Raw genomic sequence first — 26,846 nt, forward strand, 5'->3', positions numbered from 1 at the left:
AGACCAGCATGCATACTCCACACCCTAATTTCTTGCTGTTACATGACCTAAACCAAGTCATCAAGGAACCGAAATACATTTTTCTAGTTTACCACTGAGGTGTTTTTTGATCTGAAAGTATACAGTTTGCCGAGACTTTTGTTTAATGAGTAGAACCTAAATTGAGTGTGTGAGGTTTTGAAGAACGGGAGGAGTTTCAGTTATAATCGGCCATGGTTCATAGAGGTAAGTTTTTAAACCAAAGTGTCTTTTTAAGATTATGTTTGTTTGGCCAGAGTACTTTCATTATCGAATATTTCAGAATTGGTCTGTTGCTCACAGTGGCCTAGCACAAACAGTTAATTTATCTGCCTGTCTGGCTGATTTTTAAATGTTTAACTCAAATTAGCTTTTAAGGCTAGGTAAAGCTGGGCTCAGTATTTTGGAATAATGTAAACTTCATTTGTAGTTATAACTACAGAAGACAGTAGTCAATTTCCTTTTGTCCATGTTTTTTGGTACCTTTTGGAATAATAATGACTTTCAAGTAGGAAAATAAACATAAATGGACAATTAAAAATAGACATCTAAGGTAAAGATACCTAGTTGCTTTAAATAAATCTCTGGGCTGACTCTAAGAAGATTTGTATCTGAGACTATGTAGAGAAGTTGCAGATAGCCTTTGGATAATTATGGAGATAGATGGGTTCCATAATGAGACTGAAGTGTTACCTGTTTTAGAAGAACGATTATTGAATTGATTTTCTTGGGCTCTTATGGAAGAAATTTGTAATCCCTGAATAAGCATGTTGTATCTAGGAGTATGTAATGCCAAATTTTACTTGTTTTGATACATTTTCTAGACTATAGATAAGGGGAATGTTACAGAAAACAAATATTGATTTCCTCAGGGTATATGCTAATCACTTGGTGTCAAGATGAAAAGAATATTATTTGAACTATTAATATCTATATGTATGATTATGTGTCAGTGTTTAGCTTTTGGAGATATTTGTCCATCATCCAGCCATCCAACCAACTCACCTCAAATATTTGAATGCTTAGGTGTCAGAGTTTTGAGTTAGCAATATGATATTGAAGAAAATAGACAAAACTGTCTAAAAGCTTCATAAAATTTACATTGCTAGTGATGAGATGCCTAACAGTGAAGTGCTCTAAAGAAAGAATAGAGCAGCCAGTTGAGGAGGCTGAGAGTGAGAAGTAGGGTGTTAATTTATATAGGGTGATCAAAGGACACCTCTAATAAAAAAAAAATTGACCTTTGAGCATATTGTGTGCTCCACTTAATAGAATCACTGATGACTGACCAGGATTAAACCAGTGGTTGAGTGAAAATACAGCAACCATAGCCATTTGAAAATTATAGTACAATCTTCACTATTGCAGAGCATTGTTTCTGGTTTTCAATTTTTTTTTTAATTGAATAAAATGACATTTAAGTATAGAATTTTTAACTCAAAGGGCTGTTCTGAATAGAGCTTGATTCTCCATCTTAAGAGGAATTGTTGGGGGATGTCACATTGAAAAGAAATCAGTTCTAACTACAGGAAGAAACTTGACAAAGTTTTTAATTGATCACACCCAAAGGAAAGAATTGAGGTTAAGGAAGGTTAAATTCCTAGTTCCCTGCACTGGTGGCCAGACAATAAACTTAGGAAATTGAAAAGTATATTCAGAGGAGGTGAAAAAGGGCTACAAGAACCCTGAAAACTAGAGCTTGAAAGTGGAAATTACATCTGGAGCAGACTCAGTGGAAGCAGGAGTTAGAAGAGTATAAGACAAGGGGAATACCCTGTGTTACTTCCAAAAACAAATGGAGGGGAGGGAGGGAGGAAGGAAGGAAAGAATGAAGGAAGGAAGAAAGGAAAGGAATATTTAGACTGGATTACAACTGTCAGATGTGCTAAAAACACAGGACACAATTTAGGAATCTTGGTAAAAGGAAGGGAATTCTGTGCTAAGTAGGGCAAGGAATGGTTATTGGAATGGAGTAATTGACCATGTAGTCCATGCCAGGGCACCAGGACCTATCCTGCACTTGCACAAGCCTAAGAGTGGTGGCCCTACTGGTCCCCCCACCGCCCCTCGCCTTGCTTCAATTCTAGTCCCAGCCCTGCAGAGCTCAGAGGGCTTAGGAATCTCTTCTTTGATCATCAACCTCCTTATCCCTCCCCACTGCCTCTTTACCTTTCCATAAAAACCTTTTCTCTCCTTGCTTTTTCTTCCATAATTAAATATCAAATACTTAAGTGTCAAGTAGTGTAAAGGAAAAAAAAAATTCCCATTTCTAGACTGCACTTGCTTATAGTAGGAAATAGGTCCATTCTTCCAGCAGTTCATCTTCAGGCATAGATGATCCTTCAACTCTGGAAAGCAGTAGAAATTTACCTGAGAAGTGCAGGAAACAGGTTAGCGGATAGTTTGGTTTGAGCATGTTGCATGCAAGAGACCACAACCAGCTGATGAGGAGGTGTCAAAAGAAGTACCTCAGAGCCAGAAGAGGAAGGCAAGATCAGAGTGGGGGTGTCTAGGTAAGGGAAGGTGAGGCACAGCCCTCCAGAAGTTCTCACCCAATGGCAGGCCCAAGCAGAGGTGATGATCTGAGTTCCTTGAGTCATGAAACAGTCCTGACAGGGACTGTCATTCAAAAGCTGTGGCAGGCAGGTAGCATTACCCCTCAGTGTCCCTTGAGATGTGCTGAGCCCAAGACGGAGGCTCTTTTTGCAGTGGCTTGTGAACTCAGTAGTACTGCCTTGTCAGCATGGCAGATGGGCATCTTGACAGGAACCTATGCCCAAATAGAGCTAATTATCCTAAGACCTGTTTCTGAAGAACAGAACCTAAGTTCTGTTGAACAACTCTCCTGCTTCCCCCACAGCATATGTAAATGAGTATTGTTCTGTCTGTCATTTTCTGTTTATGGACCTTTTCCTTTCCATCCTCAGTTTGTATTCCCTTTAACTTTTCGGTCCTTGAGCCTGGCTCATGCCACTGGCACAGTGGCTAAACTGAATGCATCTCTCCTACCGAAATCTATATTGGTAGATCCTTAGGATTCCATATTGAGATTTGTCTATTCCCCAAAACCTTTGCTAATCTCCGGGATCACTTACCCCACTGTGCTCCACAGACACATTGTGGGGCAGTAAGGTGAGTGTAAAGGACTTGGAGTTAGGCAAACTTCGGTTGGAATTCCTGTCTCCATCCCTGACTAGCTCTGTGATCTACAATAAATTTCTCTGAGCCCTGTGTCCTCATCTGAAAAGTTGGAAATCAAATCTTACCTTGTAAGTCTCTTGTATTGTATATTGTATCTTGTATATTATAATTATGGAAAACCTTTAGGGACAATTCCTGGCAGGCAATAGATACCCAGTACTCATTGACTTTTATTGTTAGCTTCTAACATGTGGAAATTGTGGGCAGAAATGGACTTAGGATAGAGGAATCAGGAAGCCAGGAGTGGGAGAAGAAAAGTAAAAGTGGGGACAGGTGTTAATGCCAGTATGTATGAAACACTCCCAAATTGGGGTGTGTCCAGACCCAAAGGCAAAGGGGGCCGGGATCGGAAGTTGGAGAGCAGTGAGAGACTGTGTACAAGCAGCTGGTGACCAGAGGTCAGGGCACAGATGTGGCCACTGACTCAGTGCTGGGATCAAGGAGAACATGCACCAAGTGTTCTTGACCATGATGTAGTAAAAAATATACAGGTAATATTTACTGTACACTTACTTTGCTAGATCCCATTCTAAGTGTACCATCCTATTTACTCCTCACAACAGCCCTATGAATTAGGTACTATGGTCTCCAATTTACAGATGAAGACACTAAAACAGAGTGTTTAAATGACTTTCCTAAAAAATACAACTAGTAATTGGCAGAGTCTAGATGCCAACCCAGACAGTTGTCTCCAGAGCCTTCTTTTAACTACCCTCTAATAGGTATCTTCAACTGGAAGACTTTCTTTGCTGATCCAAGGGTCAAACCATAAGATGGGGAGCCTGCAAAGGACCAGCCAAAGTGAATAATCCCCAATGTATATATTGTTTGTTTTTTTTAAGATTTTATTTTTAAGTGATCTCTACACCCAGTGTGGAACTCGAACCCACAACCCTGAGATGAAGGGTTGCATGCTCCACTGACTGAGCCAGCCAGGGGCCCGTGTATTTATTGTTAACATATTTTTAAAAGATTTTATTAATTTATTTGACAGATAGAGCAGGAACACAAGCAGGGAGAGCGGGGGAGGGAGAAGCAGGCTTCCCGCCCGAGCAGGGAGCCCAATGTGGGGCTCGATCCCAGAACCCTGGGATCATGACCTGAGCCGTGATCTGAAGGCAGACGCTTAATGAACGACTGAGCCACCCAGGTGCCCCTATTGTTAACACTGTTAATATAACACATGGTTAATACAGCATTTGTGAAGACTACTGTGTTCCTGGCACTGGGCTAATTGTGTTTCCTGTATTCTTTAATCCCACAACTATTATGTAAGACATTATCTATTTTGTAAATGAAAAAATGAGGCTCATGGAGTTGCTTTCTTCCCATTCACATCAAAGGAGTACTACTTTTCCTATTCACTCCTCAACCTACAACTATCCCATGAGCCAAGCTCTCCACTGGAACTCTTCTGAGATTACAAATGGCCTTCCAGGGGCTAAATCCAGGGGACATTTTTCAGTGATCAACTCAATAACTCTTCTGCACTCCTCCTTGATGATTTCCCCATCCTTCCTCATTTCCAGGACCGCAGTTTGCTCCAGGGCTACCTCTTTGACCTTTTTTTTCTCCCTATATCTCCATATCTTTTTTCCTGTGCTGGTCCTTATATGTAGGTGTTCTCCAAGAGCACGTCCACGTGTCTCCTTAATCTGCATACTCTCCTTGCATGTTTTCACCCACTTCCTGGTCTCTGCTACCACTGGAATGCTGAAGGTAGGGGAAATGGTTCCATACCCTTGACACCCATAAGAGTTGAGACAAAGATCATTAACATACTAGAGACTGCTGCTGCCCATAGAAGCATGTCAAATTGAAGTGTATCAAGGTGAACACATGCAACCTTCTTCTGTACCACCCCAACCCTACCTAGCCTGACCTCACCTTTCCCTCCTCCTTTCCATTATTTTTTTTAAAGATTTTATTTATTTATTTGACAGAGACACACAGCAAGAGAGGGAACACAAGCAAGGGGAGTGGGAGAGGGAGAAGCAGGCTTCCCGCAGAGCAGAGAGCCTGATGCGGGGCTCGATCCCAGGACCCTAGGATCATGACCTGAGCCGAAGGCAGATGCCTAACGACTGAGCCACCCAGGCGCCCATCCTTTCCATTATTTTGATTGAGGTGCTGCCATCCACCCAGTTACTCAAACCTAGAACCTGAAAGTCATGTTTTCCTCCTCCACCCTCCTAATCCACTCTATATCTAAGAACTATCAATTCTACATCCTTCATCTTTTGAATTTAGTCACTTCTCTCTACAGACCTGGGAAAGCCTAGTGGAAGCCAACACTATCTCTCACCTCACTGACCAACAGTTTATTCCTTGCCCTCCTCCCTCCAGTTTTGTCCTTTCCACTGTTTTCTCCACTCTAGTCATAAATTTTTTAAACCTCCAGTGCAGGGAATAACATGATGAGATTTGAGGTTTTAACCCCTCCTTTGACCTTCATTGCTCTCAGGATAAACTCTAACGTCCTCAACAAAGCATTCAAAGCTGTCTGGAATCCTGGATCTGTCTGCCTTTGAGCCTCATTTCTTACCACCCAATCTTGCTCTTCAGTTGAACGAAACTTCTTGTGGTTTCCTAAGTACACCATGCCTGGCTAATTTTTTTCAGCATTTAACACTCAGGTTAAAAGTCACCTCTTTCAGGAAGCCTTCTCTAATCCTCCAGGCTAGGTTAGGTATTTCTCCTTAATGCTCCTATATTTCTTTGTGGATATTTCTGTCATTTTATCTTCAGTATTGATTTATGATTATTCCCATACCTATATTCACCACCAGTTGAAAAGTTATTGGTTTAGGGCAGGGTCTATTGAATTCCCAGATTCTAGTACACAGTAGGCCCTTAGTGAATATTTGTTGAATGAATAAATAACTTTCCCAAAGGTTATAATGCAAATAAATTCTGAAACTGGAACCAAAATCTGTGGCACTCTAAAACCCATGTTCTCCCACTAATGCACCCCACTAATGCTTACATCAAACAGTACAAAAAGATATGCAGCACCCAAAAGAATTGAAAGTAGGGTCTTGAGTTGTTTGTACACCCATGTTCATAGCAGCATTATTCACAATAGCTAAAAAGTGGAAGCAACTCAAATGTCCATTGATGGATGAATGAATGGATAAGCAAAATGTACATACAATGGAATATTATTTAGCTTTAGAAAGGAAGGAAATTCTGTAATATGCTATAACGTAGTTGAATCTTGAGGACATTATGCTAAACGAAATAAATCAGTCATAGAAAAAGACAAGTAATTGCATGATTCCATTTATATGAGATACTTAGTGTAGTCAAAATCATAAAGGCAGAGAGTATAATGGTGGTTGCCAGGGGCTAAGGGGAGGGGAGAACGGGGAGTTACTGTTTAATTGGTATAGAGTTTCAGTTTTACCAGATGAAAAGATTTATAGGACAGATGGTGGTGATGGTTGCACAACAATTTGAATATATTAATACCACTTAAAAATGGTTAAGAAGGAAGTCAGAAAGACAAATACCATATGATTTCACTCATACGTGGAATTTAAGAAACAAAACAGTTGAACATAGGGGAAGGGAAGGAAAAATAAAATAAGCTGAAAACAGAAAGGGAAGCAAACCATAAGAGACTCTTAACTCTAGGAAATAAACTGAGGGTCGCTGGAGGGGGGATGGGTGGGGGATGGGGTAACTGGGTGATGGATATTAAGGAGGGCACTTGAAGTAATGAGCACTGGGTGTTATATGCAACTGATGAATCACTAAATTCTACCTCTGAAACTAATAATACAGTGTATGTTAATTAAATTGAATTTAAATAAATTTTTTTAAATAGTTAAGACGGTAAATTTTATGTTATGTGTATTTTACCAAAATAAAAAACAAATTTCAAAAAAAGCCCCCAAACAAAGATATACTGCAAGGAGTCTTGGTCCCATTTTTCTCCTCCATCTTGCTGATTCCCACTCTCTCTGCTCCAAGGTAACCAATCTTGTTAGTTTCTGTATCTCCTTCCAGGTTTTCTTTTTGCAAATATAAACAAATATAAAGCTATAATATTCACCTTCTGACTTTTCAAAAGATATTCAAAAAAATTTTTTTAACTTCTTTACTTTTTCTGGAGTATGTAGCAAAGGGAGCTAGTAAGTACCCAGTTTGAATGAACTGACAAGATGGAGACTTGGAAGATGATGGATAGCTATTTGAGGAGAGGGGAAAATAATGCTTGCTCACCGCCAGTGAAGATTCTAGGGACATCCAGGGTCCCCCAGGACAGAGCCTTGGTCAGTTATCTCTCCTAGGCAGATTCTCAAGCTCCTCAGAGTTACCCTTTCCCTGGAACTCTCCTAGGCCACTCCCTCTGATGCAATATCTGGGTTTGGACAGAAAGGAGGGAGCTGTCTGGGCTGGTTCCTCTTTTCTGAGCTGTCTGGGCTGGCTCCTCTTTCTAGAACAATTCAGTCTTCAGGGCAACTCAGACCTCAGCTCCAACATCTGCATTCTGAAGCAAGGATGGCTGAGATGGACAGAATGCTTCATTCTGGAAGGAAACAATGTTCCAGGTCGAGCTGAATCTGCCAAACACAGACCCTCTCTGTGGTTTAGAAGAAATCTTGACAAGTCTTATCATGTGGTTTTTCTACGCCTTGATACCTTGTTTGCTCATAGGTAAGTATGAATTAGAATATAGCCAATAGCTTGGGATTCAAATATAGGTTAAGAAGGTGAAAAATACTTTTAGCAGAGTTTGGAGTTTCAATATATGTGTAGAACATCTTATGTCTGTTTTTAAGAAGGTTTCTCACATCTTAAACCTTCATCCCCACTCACAAAGCAAAAGCCTGCCTTCTGTTTGGAAATCTCTTTCCTAATGATCACAGAACAATTTGGAAAGATAAAGTATCAAAACAGATAGTCTAAAGATTAGCAGAGCTCCACGCATTTTATTATTTATCTCATCTGGTTTTAAAATACAACATGGTTATCTTGGTTTTTCTGTGTGTGCCTTGGAGATGTTAACTGTAAGGACAGGTTAAAGTAAAATAAAGATTCTAACAAAATATACATGAATAAAAAGGCTTAATTTGCAACCTTAATATTGGGTATAATACTTATAAAAATTGGATTTCTCCTGGTCACTGCAGAAAAAGTAGCGGTTAGGTACTCCATAGCATTTTTTTAAAGATTTTATTTATTTATTCATGAGAGACAGAGAAAGGCAGAGGCAGAGGGAGAAGCAGGCTCCGCACTGAGCAGGGAACCCGTTGCGGAACTCGATCCCAGGATCCCGGGATCATGACCCAAGCCCAAAGCAGACGCTCAACCATCTGAGCCACCCAGGCGCCCCGGTATTCCATAGCATTTTAAAAAATTTGGTTTGGGACATTTTCCCTACCAGTAAGATTACATAATTTTCTCTGCTCCATTCCTGGCTGCGTGTACCTACATGCTTTGTTGTTCCAAAATTGAAGCTCCTTAGTCTTTGATGTTTCTTCATGTCAAAACACTTGCAAGAGAAATTTCTAATTTTAATGTTCCAAGTTACTGGGCACTTTGCAGTGTTGGTGGGAGCCTTGAGTACTTTCTGTCTTCTCTTTTTTTTTTCTTTCTTTCTTTCTTTCTTTCTTTCTTTCTTTCTTTCTTTCTTTCTTTCTTTCTTTCTTTCTTTCTTTCTTTTTCTTTCAACACTGAGGACTAATTGTTTTAGTTTAAATCAGGCAACAATTAGTCTAAAGCGATTTGCAAATGTTTAGAATTGGCTTTAACATCAAATTTATAGTGTCCCTTCCTAGCTCAAAAACTTTGCAGCTCCCAATTGCTCAGCACATGGCGTTCAAGTCCGCTGTTTGTTTCATGACCCAGCCTATTCAGGCCTCAACTCTGTTCCCCACTGTTCTTTGACAACAAATAGGAACCACAGGTAGCTGCTGTCTTCACAATTGACCTGTAACACCCTCATTTCCTCCTCCCAGCTTTTATGATTGTTATTTCCTACCAAAGCACCATCTCCAGTTCCTTTCTCCATCTCAAGCCCATACTCCCATCATCATTCCCTCTTCCTTTAGACTCTTCCCAGACTTCTCTCTCCTTTGACCCTTGACCCCACATACTCTGCTTAGGTGGGTTACTTCTGTTTCCTGCACTGGCCTGAGGGAAGGCCTGGACATCTTTTCTGGTGTCCTCACAGTTCCTAGCATAGGCTAATCATGTTGGTTATTTGGTTAGTTAGCTGACTGACTATTGGTGAAACAAGTTGCCGGATAAACACACCCCCCACTAAGCCAGAGGGAGAATATGGGGAGGCTAAATGAGAAAGGGAAGGCTCAACATTTTTTTCCCAGATTCTTTTTCTTATATTGAGGTGTAATTGACATATAACATTATATTACTTTCAGGTATACACCATAATGATTTGGTATTTGTATATATTGCAAAATGATGACCATAATAAATCTAGTTAACATCCATCACCATACATAGTTATGTAACCGAACCAGTGTGAGTTGGCTCCTTGATGAGTCAGAAACTGCACCAAATTAATTTGTTGCACAAAGAAAACTTTTATTTGCAGCAAATAAGGAGATCATAGAGAACGGCTTCCAAAGTGGTAACTCCCCCAGGGTGAATGGGTTCTTTTTGTTTAGAGTTAGAATGGATATTTTATTTTTTTTTATTTTTATTTTTTATTTTAAAACTTTTTATTTATTTATTCATGAGAGACAGAGAGAGAGAGAGAGAGAGGCAGAGGGAGAAGCAGGCTCCCAAGGAGCAGGGAGCCTGATGTGGGACTCGATCCCAGGACCCCGGGGATCATGACCTGAGCCGAAGGTAGACGCTTACCCATCTGAGCCACCCAGGCGCCCTAGAATGGATATTTTAGATAGGAAAGCCCTGTCATGGTATATAGAGGTGGGCATAAGGTTGCACATGCGCCTTAAGGAAAAATGCCTAGGCACACACTGTATGTTATATAAATGAGGCAAATGCTCCTTCTTGGGCAGAGATTTAGTATTACAATGAAGTAAAGGTAATTGCCGGTCATTCCAGAGGTCACTCCATGGTCCATCTGCGTAGGCACTAGCCTGGGGTTTAGCTCAAACAGTCTGGGTGGTGTGGGGCAGTGGAAGGTGTTGCCAGGGCAGTCGCCATCCCCCGGGTGTGGTTTTGGGTTTCATCTGCCTGAGTTAAGAGGTAAGCCAGAAAGAGAGCTTAAGGAAAAATATAAGACGAAGGTTAGTGGGTATAAGCAGGTGGGTAGTAAATGGCAGGTCTTGGAGTCTAGCTGGTGACAGTTACACATTTTTTTTCTTGTGATGCAATACAGTACTATTTAAATACTTCAAAATATGCAATACAGTATTATTTAGTCACCATGCTGTACATTACATCCCCAGGACTTAACCGATTTCACTTAAAACTGGAAATTTTTACATTTTGACTCCCTTCACCCAATTTTAGATTTGACATTTTCTTCAGTGAGGCAGTCCAGTCTTTTAAGCCTTTCCTGAAACTCCTGTTTCAAACAGACCTGGAAATGAGTGTGCTCTTCTGCCACCTATAAACCTATCCAAAAAAACCAAAAACAAAACCAGGAGTGGAAACCACAAGGATGTCAGAGCCAGAGAGACCTGTGTGAGTTTTGACTCCATCGCTTGCTAAGTCAGTGACTGTATCATACAACTTCATTTTCCTCATCAGTGAAATGGTTAAAAAAAAAAGCCACCTTGAAATTGGGAGGTGTTTTAATTAAATGAGATGATGCAAACAAAAACACTCCGAAGATGTCATTGTGTGCCACGCCCCCCATGTTAATTATTATTATCTGTGGGTTACGTAAACAGATGGTGTTCTCAGCAAATAATTGCTTTGGCTGAGGTTGCCTTTGTGCAATTTTGACCATTTCCTCTGGATGGTGTAGGTGATTGCAATGAATTCTGCAAATTCTAAATGAACTTCTGTTAGTTACTCTAGATCCCTGGACAGATGGGTAGAAGTTCTTGCTCACCTTTATAGAATTTGCCTTGCCCTGTCCCTTCCAAATGATAGTGTGTGATTCAGGGAACTGATCCCTGCTACCACCACCACCACTCCCACTACGACTATTTCTACTACTGCTACTACAGACAACATCAGTAACAATAGCAGCAACAACAATCACAGTGGCCATTTCTGAGCTCACACTGTGCTCTAGTTTAGCAAAAATGTTCTCTTGACTTCTCACAATCCTGCAAAGTACGTGGTATTATCCCCATTTTACGTACTATGAAACAGAGATTCAGAGAGGTTCAGTAATTTGCCCAAATATATACATCTAGTAAGTGGGAGAATTGAGATTTGACTCTGGTTTGGCTGGTTCCAGAGCCTGTGCCCTCTGTATCTCTCTGCAGAAGAAGCTGAGACACTGAAGCAGGCTAGGAAAGGGGAGGACAGGTGAAGTACAGGGAATAAAGATGCTGCTACCTTTTTTGAGCATTTGCTATAAGGGCTATTGGAAGTAGAAGTGGCAGAAGGGGACCCAAATGAAGGAGTTGATAGTAGACCCAGTGGGAGGAAGCCAGCATTGGCATCATTCTAGGGAGGAGATACAAGGATTTCTGTCTGGAAAATTTGCCCAAGGGCTTTGAGGTGGGTAGCCTTTACTTAGCAGCAAAACTGTCTAATGTAAGGTAGGGGATTAGGAAAAAGGAAGTCAGGCTGAGGCTAAATTCACTAAGGGGGTCAAGACCTGATTCACTTAGTTTTTCATTCATTCGGCATTTCTGGTACCTTCTATGTGCTGGGTTCTGGGCTAGGGACTGATTATAGAAGAACAAATTGGAGTCCCTTGTCTTCAGGGAACATAGAGCCTGCTGGGAAATACATTTAAGTCTTTGACATTTGGGAACTTAACATTATAGTTTCAGCTATTCTTTGACAATGAGAGGGAAGGTGTGCATTAGTGGTACTCAGTCTCAAATGCACATTGTAATAACCTGGGGAGCTTTTAAAAACTATGAATGCCTGGATTTCACAACCAGAGATTCTGACTTAATGAATCTGGGGTGCTTCCTGGGCATTGGAATTTTTCAAAACTCCTGGCTGGGGCTCCTAGAGAAGTGGTTTATTCCAGGACTGGGCAGAGAAAATACAGGACAAGTCTGGGCATTTGTGGTAAGTAAGAAAGTACTCAAAAAAGGATGGACTCCTAAATGAAATGAGTATCCTGGATTGGATCCTGGATTGGAAAAAAGAACATTAGTGGAAAAACAGACAAAATTCAAATAAGCGTAGAGTTTGGTTAATGGTAATGTACCAATGTTGGTTTCTTAGTTTTGACAAATACATCATGGTTATGTAAGATGTTAGTATTAGGGGAAGCTGGGTGAAGGATATGTAGAAACTCTGTGTGTACTATTGAAGTTTTTTCTGTAAATCTAAAATTATTCCAAAAATAAAAATTATATTAATAAAAATAACATGAAAAAAGAGATTGAGAAGTGGGAGTAAATAAAAAGGACACAAGAACCAATCTGAAGGGGCACCTGGGTGGCTCAGTTCATTAGGCATCTGCCTTCGGCTCAGGTCATGATCCCAGGGTCCTGGGATAGAGTTCCATATCAGGTTTCCTGCTCAGCCGGTAGCCTGCCTCTCCCTCTCCCTCTGCCACTCCCCCTGCTTGTGCTCTCTCTCTGTCCAATAAATAAATAAAACCTTAAAACAAAACAAAACAAACAAAACAACAATCTGAAAGAGCTCCCAATGGCCAAAGATGGAATAATTTGAGTAACAAAGTAACAATAGAATAAAATAAATATTCATGACCCCATACTAATATAAGTAGTTGAATGAATGAATGAATCAATGAATGAGTGAATAAATAGTGGAGAAGGAACAGCTCTTCCTTACAGAACTCCAATTAATAAATAATAAATCATGGTTAATTAGAACATCACAGCAATAATTGTTGCAAATAATAGCCACTAGTAAGTGCTAAAATTAATGGATAAAAGTTTGAGAAGCAGAATATTCACACAGTGTCAAAGTATGTCCCCTAAGTTATTTATTAATTATAAAGGGGGGAAATGGTACCTTTTATAGTAGAGACACCACCTTAACCAAGTGACCAAGGTTAACATCACCTGCAATAAGACACTAACATCTTGTACTCCCTGTGAATACATGCCAAAAATGTATTACCTCAGTCAAATTATGGGAAAATATCAGACAAACTCAAACTGAGGAATATTCTACAAAACAACTGACTACTACTCTTTTTAAAATTAACATATAATGTATTATTTGTTTCAGGGGTTCAGGCCTGTGATTCATCAGTCTTATATAATACCCAGTGCTCATTATATCATGTGCCTTCCCCAATGTCCATCACCCAGTTACCCCATCCCCCTACCCTCCTCCACTCCAGCAACCTTCAGTTTGTTTCCTGAGATTAAGAGTCTCTTATGGTTTGTCTCCCTCTCTGATTTTGTCTTGTTTTATTTTTTCCTCTCTTCCCCTATGATCCTCCCATGAGTGAGATCATATGATAATTGTCTTTCTCTGACTGATTTATTTCACTTAGCATAATACCCTCTAGTTCCATCCATGTTGTTGCAAATGGTGAGATTTCATTTTTGATGGCAGCATAATATTCCATTTTGTGTGTGTGTGTGTGTGTGTGTGTGTGTGTGTGTGTGTCTGTGTGTGTGTCTGTGTGTGTGTATCTTCTTTATCCACTCATCTGTTAATGGACATCTGGGCTCTTTCCACAGTTTGGCTATTGTGGACATTGCTGCTATAAACATTGGGGTACACATGCCCCTTTGGATCACAACATTTGTATCTTTGGAGTAAATACCCAGTAGTGCAATTGCTGGGTTGTAGGGTAACTCTACTTTCAACTTTTTGAGGAACCTCCATACTGTTTTCCAGAGTGGCTGCACCAGCTTGCATTCCCACCAACAGTGTAGGAGGGTTCCCCTTTCTCTGCCTCCTCACGAACATCTGTCAGTTCCTGACTTGCTAATTTTACCCATTCTGACTGGTGTGAGGTGGTATCTCATTGTGGTTTTGATTTGGATTTCCCTGATGCCGAGCAATGTTGAGCACTTTTTCATGTGTCTGTTGGCTATTTGGAAGTCTTCTTTGCAGAAATGTCTTTTCATGTCATCTTGATTGGATTATTTGTTCTTTGGGTGTTGAGTTTGATAAGTTCTTTATAGATTTTGGATACTAGCCCTTTATCTGATATGTCATTTGCAAATATCTTTTCCCATTCTGTCAGTTGTCTTTTGGTTTTGTTGACTGTTTCCTTTGCTGTGCAAAAGCTTTTATCTTGATGAAGTCCCAATAGTTCATTTTTGCTTTTGTTTCCCTTGCTTTTGGAGACGTGTCTAGCAAGAAGTTGCTGCCGCCAAGTTCACAGAGGTTGCTGCCTGTGTTCTCCTCAAGGATTTTGATGGATTCCTGTCCCAAAATTTGGTCTTTCATCATTTTGAGTCTATTTTTGTGTATGGTGTAGGAAAATGGTCCAGTTTCATTCTTCTGCATGTGGCTGTCCAGTTTTCCCAACATCATTTATTGAAGAGACTGTCTTTTTTCCATTGGATATTCTTTCTTGCTTTGTCAAAGATTAGTTGACCCTAGAGTTTGAGGGTCCATTTCTGGGTTCTCTATTTTGTTCCATTGATCTATGTGTCTGCTTTTGTGCCAGTACCATACTGTTTTGATGATTACAGCTTTGTAATATAGCTTGAAGTCCGGAATTGTGATGCCACCATCTTTTTCAACATTCCTCTGGTTATTTGGGGTCCTTTCTGGTTCCATACAAATTTTAGGATTATTTGTTCCATTTCTTTGAAAAAAGTTGATGGTATTTTGAATGTGTAGATTGCTCTAGGTAGCATTAGACATTTAACAATATTTGTCTTCTGATCCATGAGCATTGAACGTTTTTCCATTTCTTTGTGTCTTCCTCAATTTCTTTCATGCGTGTTCTGTAGTTTTCTGAGTACAGATCCTTTCCCTCTTTGGTTAGGTTTATTCCTAGGTATCTTATGGTTTTGGTTGCAATTGTAAATGGGATTGACTCTTTAGTTTCTCTTTCTTCTGTCTCATTGTTGGTATATAGAAATGCAGCTGATTTCTGTGCATTGATTTTTATAACCTGCCACTTTACTGAATTCCTGTATGCGTTTTAGCAATTTTGGGGTGGAGTCTTTTGAGTTTCCACTTAGAGTATCATGTCATCTGCAAAGAGTAAGAGTTTGACTTCTTCTTTGCCAATTCGGATGCCTTTTATTTCTTTTTGTTGTCTGATTGCTGAAGTTAGGACTTCTCGTACTATGTTGAACAGCAGTGGTGATACTGGACATCCCTGCCATGTTCCTGACCTTAGGGGAAAATCTCTCAGCTTTTCCCCATTGTGAATGATTTTCATAGATGGCTTTTATGATATTGAGGTATGTACACTGTGAAGAGTTTTAGTCAAGAAAGGATGCTGTACTTTGTCAAATGCTTTTACTGCATCTATTGAGAAGATCATACGATTCTTGTCGTTTTATTTATGTAGTGTATCACATTGATTGATTTGCGGATGTTGAACCAACCTTGCAGCCCAGGAATAAATCCCACTTGGTAGGGTGAATAATCCTTGTAATGTACTGTTGGATCCTATCGGCTAGTATCTTGGTGAGAATTTTTGCATCCATGCTCATCAGGGATATTGGTCTGTAATTCTCTTTTTTGATGGGGTCTTTAGCTGGTTTGGGGATCAAGGTAATGCTGGCCTCATAAAAAGAGTTTGGAAGTTTTCCTTCCATTTCTATTTTTGGAAACAGCTTTAGAAGAATAGGTATTAATTCTTCTTTAAATGTTTGGTAGATTCCCCTGGGATGCCATCTGGCCTTGGACTCTTGTTTGTTGGGAGATGTTTGATGATTGCTCCGATTTCCTTGATGGTTATGGTTCTGTTCAGGTTTTCTATTTCTTCCTGGTTCAGTTTTGGTAGTTGATACATCTCTAGGAATGCATCCATTTCTTCCAGATTGCCTAATTTGTCGGCATATAGTTGCTCATAATATGTTCTTATAATTGTTTGTATTTCTTTAGTGTTTGTTGTGATCACTCCTCTTTCATTCGTGGTTTTATTTATTTGGGTCCTTTCTCTTCTTTTTGATGAGTTTGGCCAGGGGTTTATCAATCTTATTAATTCCTTCAAAGAACCAGTTCCTAGTTTTGTTGATCTGTTCTACTGTTCTTTTGGTTTCTATTCCATTGATTTCTGCTCTAATCTTTATTATTTCTCTTCTGCTGGGTTTAGGCTTTATTTGCTGTTCTTTCTCCAGCTCCTTTAGGTGTAGGGTTAGGTTGTTTCTTGAGAAAACCCTGTAGTGCTATATACTTTCCTCTTAGGACTGCCTTTGCTGCATCCCAAAGATTTTGAACAGTTGTGTTTTCATTTTCATTGGTTTCCATGAATTTTTTTTAACTCTTCTTTAATTTCCTGGTTGGCCCATTCATTCTTTAGTAAGATGCTCTTTAGTCTCCATGTATCTGAGTTCTTTCCGACTTTCCTCTTGTGATTGAGTTCCAGTTTCAAAGCATTGTGATTCAAAAATATGCAGGGAATGATCCCAATCTTTTGATACTGGTTGGGACTTGATTTATGACCCAGGATGTGATCTATTCTGGAGAATGTTCTATTTACCCTTGAGAAGAATGTGTATTCTGTTGCTTTAGGATGGAATGCTCTGTATATATCTTTGAAGTCCATCTGGTCCAGTGTGTCATTCAAAGCCCTTATTTCCTTGATCTTCTGCTTAAATGATCTGTCCATTGCAGGGAGTGGGGTGTTAAAGTCCCCTACTATTATTGTATTATTATCAATGTTTCTTTGATTTTGTTATTAATTGGCTTAAGTAGTTGGCTGCACTCATGTTAGGGGCATAAATATTTACAATTGTTAGATCTTATTGGATAGAAACTTTAATTATGATATACTGTCCTTCCTCATCTCTTATTACAGTCTTTGGCTTAAAATCTAATTTGTCTAATATAAGGATTGCCAACCCCAGCTTTCTTTTGATAAAGTCTGTTAGCATGGTAAATGATTTTCCACCCCCTCACTTTCAATGTGGGGGTGTCTTTGGGTCTAAAACGAGTCTCTTGCAGACAGCATATCGATGGGTCTTGTTTTTTAATCCAGTCTGATACCCTTCGTCTTTTGATTGGGACATTTAGGCCATTTACATTCAGAGTAACTATTAAGAGATATGAATTTAGTGCCATTGTATTGCCTGTAAGGTGACTGTTACTGTATATTGTCTCTGTTCCTTTCTGGTCTATGTTAGTTTTGGTCACTGTCTTTGCTTAGAGGACCCTTTTCAATATTTATTGTATTTGTGGTCTGATGATCAGACCACAAATACTTTTAGTTTCTGTTTGTCCTGAAAGCTTTTTATCACTCCTATTTTGAATGGCATCCTAGCTGGATAAAGTATTCTTGGCTGCATATTTTTCTCATTTAGCACCCTGAATATATCATGCCAGTCCTTTTGGCCTGCCAGGTCTCCGAGGATAGGTCTGTTGCCGGTCTAATGAACCTACCATTGGAGGTTACAGATCTCTTCTCCCAAGCTGCTTTCAGGATTTTCTCTTTGTCTGTGAGACTCGTAAGTTTTACTATTAGATGTCGGGGTGTTGACCTATTTTTATTGATTTTGAGGGGGGTTCTCTGTGCCTCCTGGATTTTGATACCTGTTTCCTTCCCCAAATTAGGGAAGTTCTCTGCTATAATTTGCTCCAATATACCTTCTGCCCTTCTCTCTCTTTCTTCTTCTGGGATCCCAATTATTCTGATATTGTTTCATCTTATGGTATCACTTATCTCTCGAATTCTGCCCTCATGATCCAGTAGTTGTTTATCTCTCTTTTTCTCAGCTTCTTTATTTTCCATCATTTGGTCTTCTATATCACTGATTCTCTCTTCTGTCTCATTTATCCTAGCAGTTAGAGCCTCCATTTTTTATTGCACCTCATTAATAGTCTTTTTGATTTTGACTTGGTTAGATTTTAGTTCTTTTATTTCTCCAGAAAGGGATTCTCTAGTGTCTTCTATGCTTTTTTTCAAGCCCACCTAGTATCTTTATAATCATTAATTCTGAACTCTGGTTCTGACATCTTACTAATGTCCATATTGATTAAGTCCCTGGCAGTCAGTACTGCCTCTTGTTCTCTTTTTTGAGTTGAGTTTGTCCATCTTGTCATTCTGTCCAGAGAAGAATAGATGAACAAGAGAACAAAATAGTAAAATGGCAACAGCGACCCCAGAGAAATATACACTAAACAAATCAGAAGAGACCCAAAACTGGGAGGGAAAAAAAGAATATAATCAGACAGGTGAGCAGAATAGAGCAATACACTGGATTCTGTATATTTTGGTCTGTTTTTTAGAAAACTAGATCCCAAAGTTATAAAGAAAGAAAAACTTATATATGTACAAAAATAAAATTAAATACATTGAAAGGATAGAATGTAACTGTAAAAATGGAAATTAAAAGACAAGAAAATCAAAAGAGAAAAACAACAACAATAATAAAAAAAGAAAGGATATAAACAGGTGAACAGAACAGAGCAATACACTATCTCCTGAGTGTATTTCAGTCAGTTTGTTAGAGGAAACTACATCTCAAAATTGTAAAGAAAGAAACATTTCTATATACAAAAATAAAATTAAATACATTGAAAGGATAGAATGTAACTGTAAAGATGAAAATTAAAAATAATTGAACAAAAAAACAAAAAAAAAAGGAAGAAGAAAAAAACAAGAATATGATCAGGCAGGTGAACAGAACAGAGCCATACACTAGATTATGGTTGTATTTTGGTCTGTTAGAAGAAACTGCATCCCAAAATTTTAAAGAAAGAAAAATAAGATTAAATACAATGAAGGGATAGAATGTAAATACAAAAATGAAAATTAAAAGAGATTTTAAAAAGGAGTTGATAAAATAAGTTGGTTGAAAAGGGAAGAAGAAAAATTAAAAAAATAAAGAAAATTAAAATTAAAGTTGAAAGACTAAAGAATCATGGGAAAAAAGCTATGGGTTCTAGGTGCTGTATTCCCCAGCTCTGGAGTTTTACAGTTCTCATTGTTTGGTAAAGTTGGTCTTAGATGGATGTTCTTGCTGATCTTCTGGGGGAGGGGCCTGTTGCAGTGATTCTTAAATGTCTTTGCCCTGGGTGGAATTGAACCACCCTTGCCAGGGGCCAGGCTAAATAAGCTGCTCTGGTTTGCTCTATGTGGCTTTTGTTCCCTGAAGGCTTTCTCTGTGCAGCTTTAGAGGACAAGAATGAAAATGGCAGCTTTCCAGTCTCTGGCCCTGGAGGAGCCAAGAGCCTGAGGCTCCACTCCTCAGTGAGCCCTCAGTTTCTCTCTCTCCCTGGTCTCCCGCCGTACTCTGTGCTCCTCTGGCCTGTGACCAAGGGTTTCAATCTCAGGCACGTGACCCCTTGGAGTTTCCAAACCCAGCAGATTCCTGCAGTGCACTCTCAGGCTGCTCCTCCCTGGGGAGGAAGTAGGGTCTCCTCAGTTCTGCTGTGGATCTCGGTTTATGGCAACGGTGAACTGAGAGCCCACTCCTGGGCTCACTCTTTGCAGCCAGCTTCCCTGCTCCGATACCTGGGAGCTCTGCCGCACTCAGGCACCCCTGATCTTTCTGTGACCCTGGGATCCTGAGACCACACTGTCCCAGCGAGGCCCCCCCCCCGCCCCCCACTTAGCTGCCTAAGTGATATCCCAAACTGGAGCGGACTTCTAAAAGTTCCGATTTTGTGCTCTGCTGCTCTGTCACTTGCCGGTACCCGGCTCCCTCCCCCCGCGGTCTATCTTCCCAAATATCACCTCAGATTCACTTCTCTGAATGTCTTACCTTCCAGAAAGTGGTCACTTTTCTGTTCATAGAATTTCTACTATTCTTTTCTTTGATCTCCGATTGAGTTAGCAGGTGTTCAGAATGATGTGATAGCTATCTAGCTGAATTCCCTGGGACCAGACGAAATTAAGGTCTCCTCCTCCTCCAAGATTTTGGACTCTTCTCCCTGACTAGTACTCTTAAAGGTAAGGTCACACAGACAAAGACTGAGAACAGATTGGAGGAGACTAACGAGATAGGATAACCAAATGTGGGATCCTGGATTGGTTCCTGGGACAAAAGAAAGGACATTAGGGGGAAAACTGGTCACATTTAAATAAAGACTGAAGCTTCATTAATGATAGTGTACCAATGTTAATATCTTAATTTTCATATTATATTATGGTTATGTACACATGGAGTGCTGAAGTAGAGGGTATATGGGAGCTCTCTGTACTATTTTTGCAACTCTAAGTCTAAAATTATTTTTTTAAGATTTACTTATTTGAGAGAGAGTGAGAGCACATGAACGAGTGGGGGGAGGGGCAGAGGAAGAGAATCTTTCAAGCCAACTACCCACTGAACAGGGAGCCCATTGGGAGGCTCAATGCCATGACCCTGAGATCATGATCCTAGCTGAAACCAAGAGCCAGATGCCCAACCGACTGAGCCACCCAGGTGCCCCTAAGTCTGAAATTATTTTAAAATAAAACTTAACAGGGGTGACTGCGTGGCTCAGTCAGTTAGCATTGGACTCTTGATTTTGGCTCAGGTCATTATCTTGGGGTCCTGGGATTGAGCCCTGCATCAAGCTCTGCGCTCAGTGTGGAGTCAGCTTGAGATTCTCCCTCTCCCTCTGCCTCTGCCACTCCCCCCGTGCTCTCTCTCTCTCTAAATAAATACATAAAATCTTTAAAAAAATAAAATAAGACTTAATGAACAAAACAAAACCATTTCCCTAGTGATTCTAATGGGCAGCCAAGTTTGAGAATGGCTTCTGGACCCATGTTTCTCAAACTTTAATGTGCATATGAATTACCTGGGGATCTTGTTAAAATGCAGATTCTGGTTCTGTAAGGCATAGGTTGTGCCTCAGAGTCTATATTTCTTCCTTTTTTTTAAGATTTATTTATTTATTTGAGGATGGTGGGAGGGGCAGAGGGAAAGGGAGAGAAGAAGACTCCCGTTGAGCATGGAGCCCGACTCGGGGGACTGGACGCAGGGCTTGACCTCCCAACCCTGAGATCATGACCTTAGCTGAAATTAAGAGTCCGATGATTAACTGACTGAGACACCCAAGCACCCTGAGAGTCTGTATTTCTAATAAACTTCTGGGTAATGTGATGCTGCTGATCCAAACACTGTACTTTAAGACCATGAAGTATTCTATCACTTTCCTGAGGCATGAATTTACATACCTTTTGAAGCTGGGATGTAGGCACTAGTTACTCAAGCAGCAAGTGATGCCAGCAGCCTGCTTAGCAGCCATGTCCTAGTTCAGCATTGGTCTTTTCTTCTTCTGGTCACATACAAAGTAATTCTCTTGCAATAATTGACTATGTTTGAGGAAGAAATTTGAGCGCATAGTGTCAGTTTATAGTGCCAATATCCTCTATAGTGCAAGCCCCATGTTGTAGGCAGAAAAGTGGTTCTCCAAAGATGTACATGCTCTAATTACTGGAACCTGTGCTATGTCACCTTCCATGGACAAAGGAATTTTTTTTAAAGATTTTATTTATTTATTTGAGAGAGAGAGAATGAGAGAGAGCACAAGAGGGAAGAGGGTCAGAGGGAGAAGCAGACTCCCTGCTGAGCAGGGAGCCCGATGTGGGACTTGATCCCGGGACTCCAGGATCATGACCTGAGCCGAAGGCATTCACTCAACCAACTGAGCCACCCAGGTGCCCCAGGAGTTTTTTTTTAAGATTTTATTTATTTATTTGACAGAGAGAGACACAGCGAGAGAGGGAACACAGGCAGGAGGAGTGGGGGAGGGAGAAGCAGGCTTCCTGGGGAGTGGGGAGCCCAATGTGGGGCTTGATCTCAGGACCCTGGGGTCATGACCTGAGCTGAAGGCAGACACTTAATGACTGAGCCACCCAGGCACCCCAGAAAAAGGAATTTTATTGAGAGAGAGAAATAGAGAGCATGAGCTGTGGAGGGTGGGGCAGGGTGGGGCAGGGGGAAAGGGAAAAGCAGGCCCCACTGAGCAGGGAGCCTGATGCGGGACTCGATCCCAGGACCCTGGGATCATGACCTGAGCCAAAGGCAAACACTTAACCGACTGAGCCACCCAGGCGCCCCTGGAAAGAGGAATTTTAAAGATGTGACTAATATTAACTATGGGATCTTGAGATGGGGAGATTATCCTGCATTATCAGGGTGGGCCCAATCTAAAACATGGGTCCTTAAAAACTGAGAACCTTTTCTGGATGCAGTGAGAGAGATGGGAAGACAGAAGAGAAGGCAGGAGAAATTTGAAGCATGAAAGGGACTCAATCAGCCATTGTTGACTTTGAAGATGGAGGATGGGGGCCTTGAGCAGGAATGTAGGCGGCCTCTAGAAGCTGGAATGTCAAAGAAACAGATTCTCCCCTGGAGCTTCTAGAATAAATGCAGTCCTGCCAACTCACAGGCCCCTGGAGACCTGTATCAGACTTCTGACCTACAGAACTGTAATATAATAAATTTGTGTTGTTTTACAAGATGCTAAATTTGTGGTAATTTGTTACAACAGCAATAGAGCACTTAATAAGTGGCAAGAGAGAGAGATCAGCATTGTGAATGAAACTCTGTGCAAAATGTTGCTTAGTCTTGCCCACACTGAATCTTAATAGTCAGGTCACTGTCACCAGGCTCAAGTCCCTGTTGGAAACACCACCAAAGGAGCTCCACCCAGTGATCTTTCTTAAGATACTTGAGTCAGACTGCTAGAATGAGAAAAGTACAATGTTCTATAGAAACCAAAGCAAAAATATTTACAAGGAACCAAAAGATTATACAGAGGGTTCCGGCATCTCTCTCCGACTCTGGTGAGAACCCTCCTCCAACGTGGCTGAAGATACAGTTCTTTCGGGTTTGTCACCTCCTTACTGTGGCTGATCTCTCTTTCCTGTTCACACTTAAGTTTACTCTCCTCTTTCCCCTTGACTATACAGTTGAGACTTGAACAACACACCAATCCTGGTGCAATAAAAAAATCCATTATAACTTTTTTTTTTAGATTTTTAAAAAAGATTTTATTTATTTTAGAGAGAGAGCGCATGAGCGAAGGTAGGAGCAGAGAGAGAGAGATTGAGAGAGAGAGAGAGAGAAGCAGACTCCCTGCTGAGCATGGAGCCCGACCTGGGGCTTGATCTCACCACCCTGAGATCATGACCTAAGCCGGAATCAAGAGTCGGATGCTTAACCAATGAGCCACCCAGGTGCCCTCCCATATAGCTTTTGAATTCTCCAAAACTTAATTACTAATAGGCTCTATTGACCAGAAGTCTTACCAAGTCTTATCATAAACGGTTGATTAACCCATATTTTGTATGCTATATATATTATATCCTCTATTCTATAATGAAGTAAACTAGAAAAAAGAAAATGTCATTAAGAAAATCGTAAGAGATAATACATTATAGTATTGTACTGTATTTATCAAAAGAGATCTATGTATAAGTGGACCTGTGATCCCAGGACCCTGAAATCATGACCTGAGCTGAAGGCAGATGCTTAACCAACTGAGCCACCCGGGTGCCTCAAGAAGCAGCAGTTTTCATTTTGATACAGGAATGACACTGAGTATCTTGACCATAATCAAGTTAGATTTGGAAATTCACAAGTAGAAGAGAGTAACGCAAGTGCAAATTATTGCATTAACATAATGGGGCCACCTAAAAGTTGGAACATCTCTTGCTGTTTTCCTGCCTGGACGCCCCCACATGAAGAAAGACATACCTAGTAATTCAACCTCAGGGTGTGTTGCTTAAATCCTTGAGTGCCCTAATCATCAGGTCACTCTCCCTAAACAGGTCACCCTCACTGATTTAATTGACTGGATCTAATTGTAGAACTTTATGTTTTTCCTAGGTACATTTCATATTGAGTTTATCCCATCATGATCTTTTAAAATATATCCTGTCATTCAGATAATCATAATTAATACTATTTTTTAGGTGTGATGACTTCATAGTTGTATTTTTTAATTGAAAATTTGTTGAGGAAAATCTAGATTCATATGAAATTATAAGAAATAATACAGGGAGCCCAGGTTCCCCAAGTGGTATTTTGCAAAATGATAGCACAATATCACAACCAGGATTTTGACATCATTGATATAATCCCATCTTGTTCTGATGTCTCCAGTTTGACTTGTACTCATTTGTGTATGTGTGTGCATGTGTGTATAGCTTTGTCTATTTACCACCACAGTTAACATACTGAACTTTTCCAACATCACAATGATACCTTCTGTTGCCATTTATAACTATACCCACCTCCCTCTTACCACTTTCCCTTCCCCACTGTTTCTAACCCCTGGTAACCACTAATCTATTCTTAATTTCTAAAATTTTATCATTTCAAAAATGTTATATAAATAGAATCATATAGTATGTAACTTTTGGGATTGGCTTTTTTCATTCAGCAAAGTTCCTTGGACATTCCCTAAGTTGTTTTGTGTATCATTAGTTTGCTCCTTTTTATTGCTGAATAGTATTCCTTGGATGGATATACTATAGTTTGTTTAACCATTTAGCTCTTGAAGGACGTATGGGCTAATTCCAGTTTGTCTATGGACATTTATGTGCAGATCTTTTGTGATATAAGTTACCCAAGAGTGAAATTGCTGGGTTATATAGTAATCACAAGTTTAGTTTTATAAGAAACTGCTAACATATTTTCCAGAGTGGTTAACACTATTTTACATTCCTACCAGCAATGTGTAAGTGATCCAGTTTCTCTGGATCCTCAACAGGAGTTGTTTTTGTTTTTGTTTTTTAAATTTTAGCCATTCTGATAGCTGTATAGTGCTATTTTATTGTGGTTTTTTAATTTGCATTTTCCTAATAGCTAATGATGTTGAACATCTGTTCATGTACTTTTTTGCCATCTGTATGTACTCTTCAGTGGACCGTCTCTTCATGTCTTTTGCCCATTTTCTAATTATTATTTCCTTTTATACTATTGAATTTTGAGAGTTCTTTATACGTTCTAGACATGAGTCCTTTGTGAGCTACGTAGCTTGCAAAGATTTTCTCCCACTCTGTAGCCTCTCTTCTCATTCTTTTAATAGGTTCTTTTGCAGAGCAAAGGGTTTTAATTTTGATAATGTTAAATTATAAATTTTTCGTTTTATGAATCTTGCTTTCAGTATCAACTCTTTGCTTGGCCCTGAAAATTTTCTTAATGTTTTTTTCTTAAAAGTTTTGGAGTTTTACATTTTACATTAAGTCTATGATCCATTTTGAGTTCATTTTTAAGTAAGATGTGGAATTTAGGCTGGGATTTATTAGAATTATTATTTGTCTTACAGATGTCGTATTGCTCTAGTATTGTTGAAAAGGCTATCCTTCTTCTACTGAATTACTTTTGTACTTATGCCAAAAATCAGTTGAGCATATTTGTGTAGGTCTATTTCTGGGACCTCTATTGTGTTTCATTGATCTAAGTGTCTATTTTTTTTTTTTTTTTTTTGCCAAACCATATAGTCTCAATTACTATAAGTCTTGAAATTGGGTAGATTTATTCTCCTCATTTTATTATTTTTCAAAATTGTCTTAATTATTCTAGTTCCTTTATCTTTTATGTATTTTAGAAAAAAACCTGTCTATATCTATAAAAACCCTTGATGGGTTTTGATAGGAATTACATTAAACCTGTATATCAATTTGGGGGAAATTACCATTTTAATTATGTTGAATTGTTCCATCTATCAACACAGTATGTCTCTCCATTTATTTAGATTTTCTTTGAAATCTTTCACCAACATTGTGGAGTTTTTTCCATACAAATCCTAGATATGTTTTGCTAGGTTTATACCTAAGTATTCCATTTTTTTTTGAGTGATTGTCAATAGTATTTCTAACTTTGGTGTATAAGTGTTCATTGTTAATATGTAGAAGTACGATTAATTTTTTGTTTATCTTGTATCCTATGAATTTGCTGAACACCCTTATTAGTTTTAGGAAGTTTTTGTTTTGTCTTGTTTTTTGTAGATTACATGGGGTTTTCTTTCTTTTTTCTTTCTTTCTTTCTGCTTTTATTTTTTTTTTAAGTATTCTCAACACCCAATGTGGGGCTCAAACTCACAATCCTGAGATCCAGAGTTGCATAATCTACGGACTGAGCCAGCCAGGTACCCCAATTCCCTGGGATTTTCTATATAGCCTATCATGTTACTGCAGACAGGAGGAATTTCATTGCTTCATTTCCAATCTGTAATGCCTTTTACATCTTTTGTTTGCCTTATGGCAGCTGCTACAACTTTCAGTACTATGTTGAATAAAAGTGGTGAGAGTAAACATCCTTACCTTGTTCCCGATTTTAGGGGGAAAGCGTTTAGTCTTTTGCCATTAAGTAAGATACTAGCTGTAGGTTTTTTATAGATGGTCTTTATCAAATTGAGATAACTCCCTGCTGTTCTTAACTTGAAGAGAGATGTTTTCTTTTTTATATCATGAATGAGTGTTAGATTTTATTGACTGTATGATTTTTCTTCTTTAGTTTATTGATATGGTGGATTACATTAATTGATTT

At 39.5% G+C, this 26,846-nt stretch overlaps 1 protein-coding gene across 1 annotated transcript in view; it reads left to right on the forward strand.

Annotated features, from left to right (window-relative positions):
• The first annotated feature begins 7,702 nt into the window (after positions 1-7,702).
• Positions 7,703-26,846, forward strand: part of IL20RB (interleukin 20 receptor subunit beta) — a 40,197-nt gene continuing 21,053 nt past the window's right edge. The window contains exon 1 of the mRNA XM_027584045.2: positions 7,703-7,881. Within this exon, the coding sequence (XP_027439846.1) occupies positions 7,767-7,881 (115 nt within the window). The 5' untranslated portion in view covers positions 7,703-7,766. The remainder of the gene's footprint in view (positions 7,882-26,846) is intronic.

Source organism: Zalophus californianus, chromosome 1 (genome assembly GCF_009762305.2).
Source record: "Zalophus californianus isolate mZalCal1 chromosome 1, mZalCal1.pri.v2, whole genome shotgun sequence".
Classification (NCBI taxonomy): Eukaryota; Metazoa; Chordata; class Mammalia; order Carnivora; family Otariidae; genus Zalophus; species Zalophus californianus.